At 47.6% G+C, this 14,406-nt stretch overlaps 2 protein-coding genes across 2 annotated transcripts in view; one reads left to right on the top strand and one right to left on the bottom strand.

Moving 5' to 3' along the window:
- SLC1A1 (solute carrier family 1 member 1) overlaps positions 1–12,202 on the top strand; it is a 71,539-nt gene extending 59,337 nt beyond the window's left edge. The window contains exons 7-10 of the mRNA XM_081804058.1: positions 885–1,047; positions 1,419–1,613; positions 7,655–7,789; positions 9,903–12,202. Coding sequence (XP_081660184.1) covers positions 885–1,047; positions 1,419–1,613; positions 7,655–7,789; positions 9,903–10,149 — 740 coding nt within the window. The 3' untranslated portion in view covers positions 10,150–12,202. The remainder of the gene's footprint in view (positions 1–884; positions 1,048–1,418; positions 1,614–7,654; positions 7,790–9,902) is intronic.
- The window catches only part of SPATA6L (spermatogenesis associated 6 like), a 74,540-nt gene continuing 61,714 nt past the window's right edge, over positions 1,581–14,406 (bottom strand). Inside the window, exon 13 of the transcript XR_014139913.1 lies at positions 1,581–1,676. The gene's annotated coding sequence lies outside the window, so the exon portion shown is untranslated. The remainder of the gene's footprint in view (positions 1,677–14,406) is intronic.

The raw sequence follows: 14,406 nt of genomic DNA, 5'->3' as shown, positions 1-14,406 counted from the left end.
GTGGAATGTTCTGAATATGTCTGTGAAGTCCATTTGGTCCAGTGTGTCATTTAAAGTCTTTATTTCCTTGTTGATCTTTTGCTTAGACGATCTGTCCATTTCAGTGAGGGGGATGTTAAAGTCCCCCACTATTATTGTATTGTTGTCGATGTGTTTCTTTGCTTTTGTTATTAATTGCCTTATATAATTGGCTGCTCCCGTGTTAGGGGCATAGATATTTACAATTGTTAGTCGATCTCATTTTTTAAGCCCCCTGTTTTGCGTAACCTGTATATTCCTACATGAAACAAGGAGTCGTTTCGGAAGGCAGGAATAACAAAGAGGGTCAATCCTGAAGTATGACTGTAGGAGAGCAGGGACTCGCTCCTTCCTGCAACCTGCCTGCCCTCTTGGAGGGTGGACACCATCCAGCAGGACAGCAGTGCGGTCCAGGGAACAGGGGGGCTGGGTGTAGGATGAGGGTTTCTGGTAGCACTGTGTGTGGAGCTACAGAGCTGCCAAGAAGGAAAGGTCCACTCGACCTAGGGAGGTGAGGGAAGGCTTCCTGGAGGAGGGGGACCTTTTGCTGAGTCTTAGAAGAGGGGTAAGAACTCAGCAGCAGAAGGAAGTGAAAGTACGTTAGCACTTGCTGCAGGAATAGCACACACAGGGCTTGGCAGTGTGACACACGTGTTCTGTGAGCTCTGAAATGTGGATTCAGCTACTGCCTGCATCACTTTGACAGGACACTTCGTTTGCTAAGTGAGTCTCCTCATCCTCATTGGTGGAATGGAGACATATATCCCTGCCCTACTTCTCATTTTCTTTTGGGTCATTATGGAAATCAAGTGATCTATCAGGAATTTTTTAAAAAGCTGTTTGGAAAAAAGGATTAATATGAAGAGGTGTGCCCTCCATGCACCTGCTCCTCTCTCTTGTTTTCAGACTCGCGATCCACTCCATCGTCATCCTCCCACTGATCTACTTCATAGTCGTGCGGAAGAACCCTTTCCAGTTCGCCATGGGAATGGCTCAGGCTCTCCTGACGGCTCTCATGATCTCTTCCAGGTGAACAGAGGAGGGGTGTCCGGAGTAGTCTCTGGGCCACACTTGAGAGCTGTCCCGGCCACATGTGGAGCTGACGACTTAGTAGCTGCCTTTAACTCAAGGAATGACCTCTATATTCTCTGCCCATGTCCTTGAACATTTTTGCCCCCTGCTGGGCATTTCCTGCCCTCGTGGCAAGGCCTGCAGCCCAAGAATGGGTTACACCGTAACTTGGAGCAGCAGCAGACCCAGCACATTCTCATTCCTGGACCTGCCGAAAGTCCCGGCATGCCTTGGGCTCTGGGTTTGGTTTTTGGCATAGAAGTGTCTCTTCAGACAGGGATTGAGCTCCAGCGTTAGACCATAGGTTCCTTTCTCTTTCTGTCACACAGTTCAGCCACACTGCCGGTCACTTTCCGCTGTGCTGAAGAAAAGAACCAGGTGGACAAGAGGATCACCAGGTTCGTGCTGCCCGTGGGAGCTACGATCAACATGGACGGGACAGCTCTCTACGAGGCAGTGGCGGCCGTGTTCATTGCACAGTTGAACGGCCTGGACTTGAGCATCGGGCAGATCATCACGATCAGGTAGGGCACGAGGTTGCACTTGTGCTCATTTCTGTTACTGGAATTGTCTCAAGGAAAAATCGCCTGTGGGGGAAAGAAAATAAATCGCCTGTGAAGGGAGATCAGGAATGGTCCACTGGTGGATTGATTTTCTTGGTCTACAAAGCCCCTTCCCAGGATTACACACAACTTTATTACAGGAAGTGGAGTTGTGGTCTGTAGGATTTCTGCTTCAGGGTCTGGAGAGCCAAAGGCATCACTGTTCTCGGTTCAGCATACCCACTGGGTGCTAGGCACACAGCGGATACCACGGATTCAAGGTAGAATAAGGGCCTGCTTTCAGGGGGTCCCCAGTATGTAGGGGGATCCGGATATCTAAATAAATGGTGGGGGGTGTGATAAGAGCTATCATGGAGGTTTGAGGGGGCACGGAGGGCACCAAAGAAGGAAGGGAAGGTGAGGAGAGCCTTCCTGGAGAAGGGGAAGGTTTAGTTAAGGTTCAGAAGAAGAATAAGAATTTAGTAAGAAAAGAAGGAACCTAAGAGCATCTGGGATAAAAGGACTAGCTTGTACAGGGGATCGTGATATAACCACGGCCTCGTTACAGTGGACAGATTATTGGATGTGGCTGCATAGAGTACAATGTGGAGAACATAGAGAAACAAGAGGGCAAGGATCATCTCATGAAACCTTCATGGGATGTGCTCATGGAAGGGGCTCAGACAGTCATAACATGGAAGATTCAAATCAAAACAGATTTGAATTTTTAAAGGATAACTTGGCAATACGGTGGATGGACTGGATGGGAACAGGAACATAAGCTGGAACACTAGTTAGGAGATTACTGCAGAAGTCCAAGTAAGGAATTAAAAGGCCTACATCAGGGGTGCCTGAGTGGCTCAGTCGGTTAAGCGTCTGCCTTTGGCTCAGGTCATGATCCCAGGGTCCTGGGATCAAGTCCCTCATCAGGCTCCCTGCTCAGCGGGGAGTCTGCTTCTCTCTCTGTTCCTCTGCCCCTCCACCCCACTGGTGCTTGCTCTCTCAAATAAATAAAATCTTTAAAAAAAAAAAAAAAGCCTACATCAAGGCACTGTCACTGAGGATGGAGAAGAGCTAACGAATTCAAGAGGCATCAGTTGGATTCAGAGTGAGGGATGGGAAGGGGGGTGGTTAGGATGACCTTCAGGATTGGCAGATGGTTCTGGACTGGTGAATGGTGGTTACCAGAACGAGACTAGTGGAAGAGAAGCAAGCACAGGTGGGAAAATAAAGAGCTTATGCTTTTTGCCACGTTGAATTTGAAATGCTTTCAGGACATCAGGTGGGAACTCTGCAGTGAGAAATGTGCAGATATGGATGTCAGAGGCATCAGGGGGAGGGTGGTCATCAAGCATGTGATTACGAGTCAGTCATCCATGTTTGAGTCTTAGCTTCACCATGATTAACAGTGACCTTGGCCAAGGTACTTGAATTCTATAACCTTCTGTTTTCTCACCTGTAAAATATGGATAATAATAGTACCTACATTCTATGCAAGTAGTGATAGTTAAGTCCGTGCACGTAAAATGCTTCAAACAGTGTGTACATAGCACTCAGGGGATGCTGAGAATGTTGGGATGACGTTACATAGAGAGGGTTTGTGCCAAATAGAAGAGGACTAAGAACTGAGCCCTAGAAAATCCTAGTATTAGAGGCAGGCAGAGGAGGGGAGAACCAAGAGGAAGACCAAGAAGGAACAGAAAGGTAGGAGGAGAGCCATCACGTCATGGAAGCCCAGAGAAGAGAGATCTCCAAGGACGAAACACTCAACAGAGCCCGATACTGCAGAGAATTCTACTCAAATGAAGACTGAAATTGTCTACTCAAGTAGATGCTGAAAATGTCATTAATGAATTTTGCCAGCATTGTTGCTCTAAAACAGTCCTGTTCAAGATGGTAGCCACCAGTCACACACACAGGTTGGACAGAGCAGACACAGGAGGTTCCATCATTGTAGAATTAGGTTCTGTCATTGAAAATTCTACTGGACAGCGCTGCTTTGCAGGGATGGGTTGGGTTTAGAGCTAATCCGGAGACTTTCATTCAGTTTAGAGCGGAAGTTTACAACTAACCTGGGTCCCTAGGCCTACACAAGGCTGGATCTGGCCTTTCCGAGTTAACTCACTCTTGCATCCCTGGTCCCTGGGACAGGCATAAACTGCAGGCGTAAAGTAAGTTCTAACAGTGTTCTAATACAGTATATTTTTAAGTCTTCCCCAACCCTAAATCATGAAGTAAGTACTTAGTGCCGTTGGCTTGAAGCTAACTGAAGACAAATGCCAACTAGACCATTGGCACATCAGCTGGGAAACTGTCTCTGTACTGCGTGGTCTATAAAGTGTCCGTGGCTTAAGAGCTGAAAGAGCTTGAGGAAAGTCCTGTAGTTTGAACAGCAGTGAGTGTGTTAAAATCGAAACCTTGCATCGTGCCTGAGAAAGCTCCGCAACCACCTGGGGTCCAGTGCTTGTCACTTTGGTCCTTCCGAGTGCCCTTGGCCACCTCCCTCACCGTGGCCTGTGGGAGCCAGTCTGCCCTGGACTGATTTCCGAGAGGTGCTCGTTGGTTTGGGTATTTGCCACTTTGTGGTGAAGCCCCTCCCCCTCCCTCAGTCATGAGTTCCCTAGATCTTTCTAACCTTGTTTTTTTGTTAACCTGACTGCTAGACAAATAAACTTTGGCCAGAGAGGCTAAATAATTCACATCAAAACCTGTCCCACTTACCCCCCTCCCCCCTCCCCCCGCTCTGGTGTATTTTTTTTTTAAGATTTTATTTTTAATTAATCTCGACACCCGACATGGGACTCAAACTCATGACCCCGAAGATCAAGAGTCACACGCTCTCCCGACTGAGCCCGCCAGGCGCCCCTGTATCCTTAAATCAGACTTGCTGATAAATAACCACTGGCCCAGAGCCAACAACCACAACTGTGAGACCCAGAGTAATCACTGACCTAAAATTTAAAATCCTCTCTGGCTCTGCCCGGGACAGAATGAAGTAATAAACATGGTTTTTCCCTTCACAAGTTACAGTTGCGGCTCATGCAGCTGATGGTTAGAGACCCATAGTTCATCTCCTTCTGTGGCCCGTTTGGCCCGACATCAAAGAAACGTAGGCGCCATCCACCCAAGACAAACCCTTTTGTGGTTTTATCATAATATTCAGTAATCAAAGGTTATGACTGATTGAAAATAGGATAAATATGCTTAAAATGAAAGATGATGACTGGATTTGAGGCCTGGAGGAGGAAAGGAGCAAGTTGTGGGGTTTTGTAGCAATGAAGGGTGATCCCAGGGGCAGCGCGGGTGGGACCAGCGGCTGCTGACGTAGCAGAAGTGGCCTCAGTGTGGAAGGATCTGATGCGGCCAGGTGCTATCCTGGATGGATGCCCTCCACATCCTACCTCAGTTCATCTTCATGACGCCCCACAACATGGTCTCCCCATCCCACAGGCAAGAACGGAGATCCAGAGGGAACTTGCCTAAGGATGTGCTGCTACTGAAAACAGGTCTTTCTGACGCTCAAACCTCTGCAGGCTTCAGTTCACACCCCAGGCCCAGCCTGGATGGGACCTGAGCTAAGTGTCCTGTCCGAAAACTAGATCTCAACGCCAGGAAAGAACTTTCTACTGGTGATTATTGTGTGTTCGTCTGTGAAAACCCTCTAAAGACAAAGTCGAATATATTCAAGCCGAAGGAATAGGTTTTTATATTTTTCCCCGTTCTGAAGATTTATAGTTCCCAGTCTCAGACCAAAGCCAGTCAAATGGCTGAAGTTTAGGAAGCAAGGTCAAGGCTCCAGGGCAGAGTTTTCTTTGACGAAATGGGTTTTGAGTTTTGAGCCCAGCCACAGGCCAGAGGGACGTGGTTAACCATGATGTGTTGGGACTTCCAAAAGGGATCCGTGGTCACAGGCACAAATCACTTCTGGCAGAGAAAACCCACTGTTGCATTCAGTTTAAATTTTTTTTTCAACCAGCATTGAAATAAACTTAGGTTTTCCAAAGAGTACTTAAGTCAGAACAGATCTAAAGGATTCTGTAGGCCTGAAATGTTTCGAGGAATTGGGACAGCCCAGAAATCTTTAATTTACTGTAAATTGGTGGCCACAGCAGCTGAAGGAAAACACACTTGTCGAAGAATGCTGGCCTGTGTTTGACCGTACCCTCCAACACCATCTGCAGCACACGGAGACGCAGATGAATGAGTCATGGAATCAGCTTCGTTCGAACTCTGAGGCTTTTGAGCCCACAAGAATATAGATTTTTGGACAGAATCAGGGATTCTTCCAGTTTAAATGGACAGTTTCTACATCTTCACCTTTCAACCCAGTGGCCTCTTTGGACTAAGGATGAGAATAGGTGTCCAAAACGTAGAGTGGGTGTCCTTTCAAGTTCATTCAAAATTCAGGGGCTTCTCAGGGCATGGTGAACCCTTGTTTCCTCCAAAATGACCAGATCTATTTTTTTCCTTTTTTTAATTTAAATTAATTAGCATATAATGTATTATTAGTTTCTGAGGCAGAGTTCAGGGATTCATCAGTTGCATACAACACCCAGTTCTCATTACATCACATGCCGTCCTTAATGCCCATCCCCCAGTTACCCTACCCCCCAACCCACCTCCCCTCCAGCAACCCTGTTTGTTTCCCTGGAGTTAAGAGTCTCTTATGGTTTGTCTCCCTCTCTGATTTTGTCCTATTTGATTTTTCCTCTCTTCTCCTATGATCCTCTGTTTTGTTTCTTAAATTCCACATATAAGTGAGATCATATGATAATTGTCTTTCTCTGATTGACTTATTTCACTTAGCATAATACCCTCTAGTTCCATCCACATCGTTGCAAATGGTAAGATTTCCCTTTTTGATGGCTGCATAATATTCCATTGTATATATATACCACATCTTTATCCATTCATCTGTCGATGGACATCTTGGCTCTTTCCACAGTTTGGCTATTGTGGACATTGCTGCTATAAACATTGAGGTGCACATACCCCTTCAAATCACTACATCTGTATCTTTGGGGTAAATACCTAGTAGTACAGTTGCTGGGTTGTAGGGTAGCTCTATTTTCAACTTTTTGAGGAACCTCCATACTGTTTTCCAGAGTGGCTGCACCAGCTTGCATTCCCACCAACAGTATGAGAGGGTTCCCCTTTCTCTGCATCCTCGCCAACATCTGCAAAATTACCAGATTTAAATAAGGATGATATTTTCGATGAAAACCAGCACATTCCAAAGACAAGAATCCCTAGTGCCACATTTTATCTGCCCAGGAGGGATCTTTTTAAATACACAGTAATGAGGTTCACCTGACTGCCTCTCTCGGTTCTAGACCTCACTTCCATTTGCAGAAAGTGCATCCACTGGCAGAATGGAGCAGTCAGGAATAAACGCTTGTACCTCGGGCAGGAGGCATGGCTGTCCCTCAGTTCAGTGCCGTGGAGGGCAGCTCCCAGAGGCCAGGAGTCTTGTGATGTCAGGAAAGTGCATAAAACCTGCTTGATCGCTGCCCCTTCCTTCGCCTTCACCTGAAATACACTTCCCATCTACATGTACACCCTCCCTCTGACAGGCCTTCAAGGCAACATCAACTCCGGGCACATATGAGATGCCAATGAGTGATTGGCCGGGTGAGTAGGTGGACACAAGGAGAAGGGAATCAGGGAGAGAGGTCACTGGCACTGAAGATGACGGATGCCTGCAGGGGTCTCTAATGCCTTTTGCGCACACCCCGGGTGGTGGACTCCTGCCTTCCTCTTGAATATCCCTTTTGCCCATTCTTTGCCCCTCAGGCAGTTCTTCCCTTCCTGGCGTTAGACAGATTTGCCATATCTCCCCCCACTGGAAGGAGATCGACAACCCCCCCGGTCCCCCACAGCTCTCCAGGGAGGCCGAGCTGATGCTCAGCAGAGGACAGATTCTACCCGGCCCATCTGGGGACACAGCGGTAACAGCCTGCGGGACTAACGGTTTCGGGGAGACGGGGTCTAACTCCTTCTGCACCGCTGTGTTTTGGCTGCAGCGTAACAGCCACGGCTGCCAGCATCGGAGCTGCTGGGGTGCCCCAGGCCGGCCTGGTGACCATGGTGATCGTGCTGAGTGCTGTGGGGCTGCCCGCGGAGGATGTGACCCTAATCATCGCCGTCGACTGGCTCCTGTGAGTTTGGGGTAGACGCAGTGCCTCGGCCGGCTGGGGAGGCGGACCCCCCACCCCGCGGGATCTGCAGTCTGTCACCATCCTGTCCTCACTTGGCCTAATGAGCCATCTGTTGATGCTTTAATGTCCCTCTGACCAGGCCATCTGATAACGTGCTTAAAAATTAACTCCTCGTCAACTCTGGTGGTGACTTTAAAGGGCCAGTGCTCTCCATTAGAGCATTCATACCTGCTAATGCTCAAGGATAGGAGGTGGGTGTGGGGGGGACACGCATAAAATACTAGGGTGAGGAAGCTGGACAAGGTCCCAGACTGTCCAGACCCCAGAGGCTCCCCTCGCCTCTCCGGGCCCTGGGTCAGCCTCACTGGTTTAGAACTGCCTGCTTCAAAGGCAGCCCATCTCCCCGAGACCTTCAGCATCGTCAGGGGCGGGGGCATGAGCAAAGGCTTTGGGGTGAGACGGGCTTGAGTGTGAATCCCTGTTCCGTGTCTCAGGGGCTGTTTGGCCTGGAGCAAGTTCCCTAGCTTCTCCGAGGCCCAGTTGCCTCATCTGTGAGATGGGAAAGATTCTGCGTATTTCATTAGGTGGGTGCAAGGACTGAGCTAATGTGAGCAGAGTGTCTGGAACAGTGTCTGGCGGCCAATATGTGCTCAATAAATGGCAGGTTTTATTGTTACGATTAGAATGGACAGTTCACGTCTCAATCGACAGTTCTCTCTCACACACACACACACAGAGGGCTGAGGAACACAGCGGAACATCTGGGCAGGAATATGCCTTGTGTGACCCCCCCCCCCAAGGTTCAAGTTAGAATGAACTTGGGGTCCCCGGCTTTATCCTTAATACCCACTCTGTGCACTGGTCTTCCCGCAGCTAGGTCTGGCTCTGTCCCCCGGCCATCAGGGGCACACATGGCTCCATGTGGAGCCTTTACTCAGAACCAGCCCAGGGTTCCCGGGGAGTACGGTGCTGGGTGGTTTGCAAGTAGTAGTTGACATGGTGAAGATACAGTCAGCCCCCAGAAGGCAAAAGCTCCGGGAGGCAGGCTGTGTAAGGCCCCCCAGCAGCTGGCTGGTTCTGCAGGCCCCCAGCTGAGGTGGCCCCTTTCTTGCCAAGACACCCTATCACTGAGGCAAGTGCTTCGAGTTTTCTTTCTAGTGATGAGGGTGGGTTTGCACTCGTCTCCTTTCCCTGATTCTTCCTGGAACTGGTGACCTTCAGTTCCAAGATACCGAGAGAAGTCAAAGGTCCGGTCTGGTCCGTGGGATGAAAAGGCACTGATTGGTTCATACCAGGGTCTAGTTCAGTCCATGGCCTCGTTCTAGATCACAGCAGGGCATCCAGAATGGGGCTAGATAAACACTGTTGGCCTCTTCTGTCCTGCAGAGGTCTTTCTCACGAGAAAGTGTTCATGTGCACACTTGTTCCCGGCAGTGCCCCACGGTCCTCTCACCAGGATGCCTTCCTGCCGCAGCATCTCCTCCAAGCCGTCTGGAGCTCAGGCTGGCCCAGGGTGCCACAAGGAGGAAGCCGCTCCTCAGCTGGTCCGAGCTTTCTGGGCCTGTGCTCTGTGGTGTCCCTGCTGGCTTGCTTGTAGAGTGATGCAGTGTGGCAGGGAAATGACTGTACCAGGGACACTCAAACACACAGGGACACTCGGCTGCACCCACAGACACACACTCCCCCTCGGCATGTACACCACCCACAGGATCCCCTCTACTTAGCCGAGAGCGAGCCTGGAAATGCCCCAAGGCAGAGGGTAGGCGTTGAAAGGCTTGTTCAATTCTGACCCTTCCTCAGCTCCCCCAAAATAGCTGCGAAGACTATTCACATTTGTTTGGGAGGGGAGGATGGAATTTTGGGAGACTGGTGCTGGATGTAGGAGGGTCACTGTGACTTCCTGGGAGCACACAGCCGGGGAGCCCATTTGCTCATTCTCTACTTCTGTGAGCCCCCTTCTGCCCCAGGCCTGTGACGAGAGCAGCCTCTGATCCAGCCACGAGGACGGCGCTTTCTCCGTTTGCTTAATTCATACCTGAATGCTTCAGATCCTTTTCTCTCTCCAGTGGCAACTGGAACTGAACTGCAGGCCTCCTGTCTCTCTGTTCCCCAGGGACCGGTTCAGGACCATGGTGAACGTCCTCGGTGACGCGTTTGGGACAGGCATTGTGGAGAAGCTGTCTAAGAAGGAGTTAGAGCAGATGGATGTTTCATCGGAAGTCAACATCGTGAACCCCTTTGCCTTGGAATCCACAATCCTGGATAACGAAGACTCAGATACCAAGAAGTCCTACATCAACGGAGGCTTCGCCGTAGACAAGTCTGACACCATCTCGTTCACCCAGACCTCACAGTTCTAGGATCCCTGGCTTCACAGGACCAGGAATGATGAAGGACAGCTCCATGAGAGTCATCTCTTAGCAAATTCAAACATTAAATAAGAGAAGAACACTAATGGCCAACTGTACATTTGACTTGATATATAGACTTCCAGATTATTTTCTATATTTGGATTCACAGCTTTCACTCTCTGGGTTCTGGGATTTGGGGGTGGGGTAACATGGAAGAAAATAGATTAAAAGGAAAGCTGGATCCATGTCTGGATTGTAAAAATTCTATGAGAGACGAAGTTTGGAAGTAGATGGAGTAGTAACTGTTGAATTAGGACATGGATATGAAAGAAAAATTGCTTTCTCATACACAGTCCAGTGTTTTAGGTTTTTTTAAAAAAAATACTCTTATTGATTACAAATTTTTACTCAAGCTTTCTATTGGCATGGATTTCCTTTGACCTCTCACATTTTTCTAGATTATAATGCATATAAACACCTCTCCCCCATCAACGTGCCAAATTGTCCATTTTTAACTCATCTCCAGCCAATTTCAAAGTAACTGCTTTGAAAGAAAACAGACCAGCACAGTTCTGCAATCAGAGTTTTAAGATGGGTGTGGGGTTTTGTGGGAAGTGTTCTTTTTTCAATGTACTGTATTGGGACACTGGTAACTAGTAACCCAGTGTTCAGTATAGAGCTAGCTAGATAGATATATGTGTATATATTATTTTCATATAAGTTGCCAGACAGAGATCAGAATTGAACTGTCAATGTGAAATAAAGAGCTCTCCTTGTACTTGAATAATAACTACGATCTCAATCCAGATCTGCTTTGGGGCTTATCCATACTCCTGCCTCATGAGCACGAGAATGAAAAATCATGTTGTCTGATTGTTCCACGTCTGTGTGTCAGCCTCAAAGCAGACATGTCTTATACTCCAAGGTGGCTTTGCCATTCATCTCCAACTCCCAGGCTCTACTGCTGGGAGGGAATCCGTATCAGCTCTGTGTAAGATGGTATACAAAGGTGTCACGCACATAAGGCTGGATGTGTTTTTATCCAACTGGAAGGCTTCATTCTTCCAAGGTCAATTATACCCACTTAAAAATGACAGGACTTCGCCCTTTTGTACCTCTCAGGGCCCAAACCACAGTGGCAATCTACCAGCTAAGTTGTATTTGAACATGGGTTTCATGGACTGAACAAGTCACATTGGCCAGAAGAAGCACGGTCCCTACCCTGGATTCTTGCAGAGTTAAGTCCCACAATATGAGACATTGGTTATCAGTGGTTCAGGGAAATTCTTCCATTGTACGAAACTCGTCTCCTCAAGGGGGGATTGTTCCAACTAGTAGTCTAGTCATCTCGGCCCTGCTCCTTACCATCCATTTCCTGTCATTCTTCTGCTAATTTATGAAGATAGTTTATTAAAAATCTGTGCTTCCGAACAATGAATCATGGAACACTTCATCTAGAACTAATGATGTAATGTATGGGGATTAACATAAGAATAAAAATAAATAAATAAATAAATAAAATAAAAATCTGTGCTTCAGCTCTCTTGTAAATAACACTTAACATAAAAACTTGTATTTACACCGAGATCCAAAATAGTCCCGTTTCTGCAGTATTGAGTAGCCAATTTCAGCCTGTGCTTCAGTATTTAAGAAACCAGACACTGTGCCAAAGATCATGGGAAAGTAAATAAATGTTCACTATTGACCACCCATACCTGAAATCTAGAAGAGAATGGTACTGGATTGTCGTGCAAACACCATAAATATGGACCAGTGATTGAATGTGAGTTTTAAAATGCAGATATCGATGGTGTGCATTGGAAGTTGATCTAAATGTCGACGCAGTTGAATCCATCATTTGTCATGGGCTGAAATGTCTTACCCCCTTGGCCTTGGCTCAGATCTGAGGCACGAGAGTTGGCAGAGCTGTCCGTGAGCTGCAGGTCATCCTTCTTTTGGAGCGAGTTTGTAACCAGCATCTTAACACACTGACTGTGCTGTTAACTCATAAAAGAGAAGTGTTCCATTTCAGTCTCAATAAATACTTCCGTCCTTCCTCCTTGCCAGCCTTGTTCTTCCTTTATCTATTCTTTCATCTCACTTACTCAGAAGGGGTGTGGGAAGGTGGAGACATGGTCAGTTGACTCAGATGGGAAACGGATTATTGTTTTCAAAACTGTTTACACTCAAGGATAATAAAGCAGGGCTTGAGGAAAAGTGATCTGATTTTCCACGTGAATCCGTGGGGATGATAAGACTGAAATACAGTGCCCTAAATGATGAACAGTTCGTCCATATTTTATCACTGAGAGGAAAGGGAAGGTATAATTTGGCTAGAAATTCCTATACTGGGAGGGAGTCCTAACTCCATATGATGGTGCCCTGGTTTCATGGGAGGACAAGTCCTGCCCTCCGAGATGTGCCTGCGAACGACCAGTCCTGTATTAAGGGATGCCACAGTCCTGCTTGGAACCTGAGTCATGATGGGGTCCTGCTGGTGGACTCACTTGTCTATGACGGACAACAAACAAATGGACAACTCCCTACCCTACTGAGAGAGGACAGTGTCACGGAAATGCTTATCACTACCTGGCCAGACTAATTCAGGATAGCTACCTCTTCAGGTGGCACGGGATAAAACACCCAGCACCACAGCTACTCAGAGACTTGTTTGGAAGAGTTAATACCCCTGAGCAGGGCCCCCCTATGACTTTGATCTTGCCCAGAGTATACTCATGTACAGAGGAACAGTGATATCAGCTCTAATAAATGACTATTCCTCAACAAATCTTTGTGAGCCCACTGGGTACAAGGCCCTTTATTAAAAACACACCCCGTTGTTCGGAGAGCTTGAGAAAACTGTGCTTGGCTTGTAGTCAGGCAGTGAGCCAGCAACGTGTTGGCTTTGCAGGTGGTAAGAATCTTCCCTCCTGGAACAGAAAGAGGAAACGGTCCTGCAGAGCTCTGGTAGAATGCCAAGACGACTCTATGCAACAGGATCGATACTCTGTATTCTCTAACTGCCCAGCAGGGCAGCAAAGAAACCAGTGAGTGGGCACACAGCCCTAATACCTAATCAGCCCTGGGACTCTTGCCAATGATCTAAGCCTTGGTTCTTACCCTGCGAAATGAGGATAACAAATCTCGTCTCGTGAGACTAAGTATTCGATGAGAAAATGGATGTGATGCATTTAGCGCATAATATGTTCAGTAAATGCTAGTACCTCTTGCCCCAAAAAACCACCATACACCCTCACCCCCATTTGCATGGGTAATCCACAGACATGCAGCTTCACGAGTTCAGGTAAGTTTTAGGGCCCTTGCCACTGACATGGCTGAGGACTATAGCTCACACCGCTTGGCCTTATTACCTGGGTTATTAGAGCAAACAATAAATCCAACCTAGTGAGACTTAGTAAGCAACCCCCATTCAATAAAGGGGAAAGCCCTTTCTGAAAATGGGAAATTTTCAACTAAACAGTCTAAGACCTAGAATGTTTCCTCCTGTAAAAGATCATGTGGGGATTAAGCAAAGGTAAGTGTTCACAATCCTTTTTTTTTTTTTTTAAAGATTTTTATTTATTTATTTGAGAGAGAGATACTGAGAGAGAGAGCACATGAGAGGGGGGAGGGTCGGGAGGGTCAGAGGGAGAAGAAGACTCCCCGCTGAGCAGGGAGCCCGATGCGGGACTCGATCCCGGGACTCCAGGACCATGACCTGAGCCGAAGGCAGTCACTTAACCAACTGAGCCACCCAGGCGCCCTCACAATCCTTTTTCACACGGAGGGCTTTGAGGTGCTCGGGCTGCATGCGTGAGGCTGAGATGCCCATTCATGGAGCAGCTGAAATCACAGTAGGACATGAAGTTCACCTTTGTCATCTTGGTCCCTAAATCTCACATAACCATCCCCACCTGCTGGAAGCAGCAGACTTTGTTCTGGGCCCCACACGGGGCTTCATAATACCCCCTATGCCGGGAAACGTGCCTCCCTCCCCTGCAATCTTAGACTTTTTAAGTGAAAGCCATATAATATAAACAACCAGAAGTAGGCCTTGTTAAATTAGCTTTGGGAACAACATATTGATCTGTATATATTGAATTAGGTGACTGCACCTCACACTATGAGGTTATTGACCATGGATGGGAGACCGCTGGGGACATTTCTCAGTGGCCTAGGCTAAATAGGGCCACAAAACTCCTAAGCAAGCTGTAAGATCTAACCACACAATTGATGTCTCATTTCCTCCTCACTAGGAAAATCCAG

This window comes from Leptonychotes weddellii, chromosome 14, assembly GCF_054177405.1.
Source record: "Leptonychotes weddellii isolate Sample4059 chromosome 14, ASM5417740v2, whole genome shotgun sequence".
Taxonomy (NCBI): Eukaryota; Metazoa; Chordata; class Mammalia; order Carnivora; family Phocidae; genus Leptonychotes; species Leptonychotes weddellii.
The sequence above is the reverse complement of the archived record's forward strand: the minus strand, read 5'-3'. Positions and strand labels throughout refer to the sequence as shown.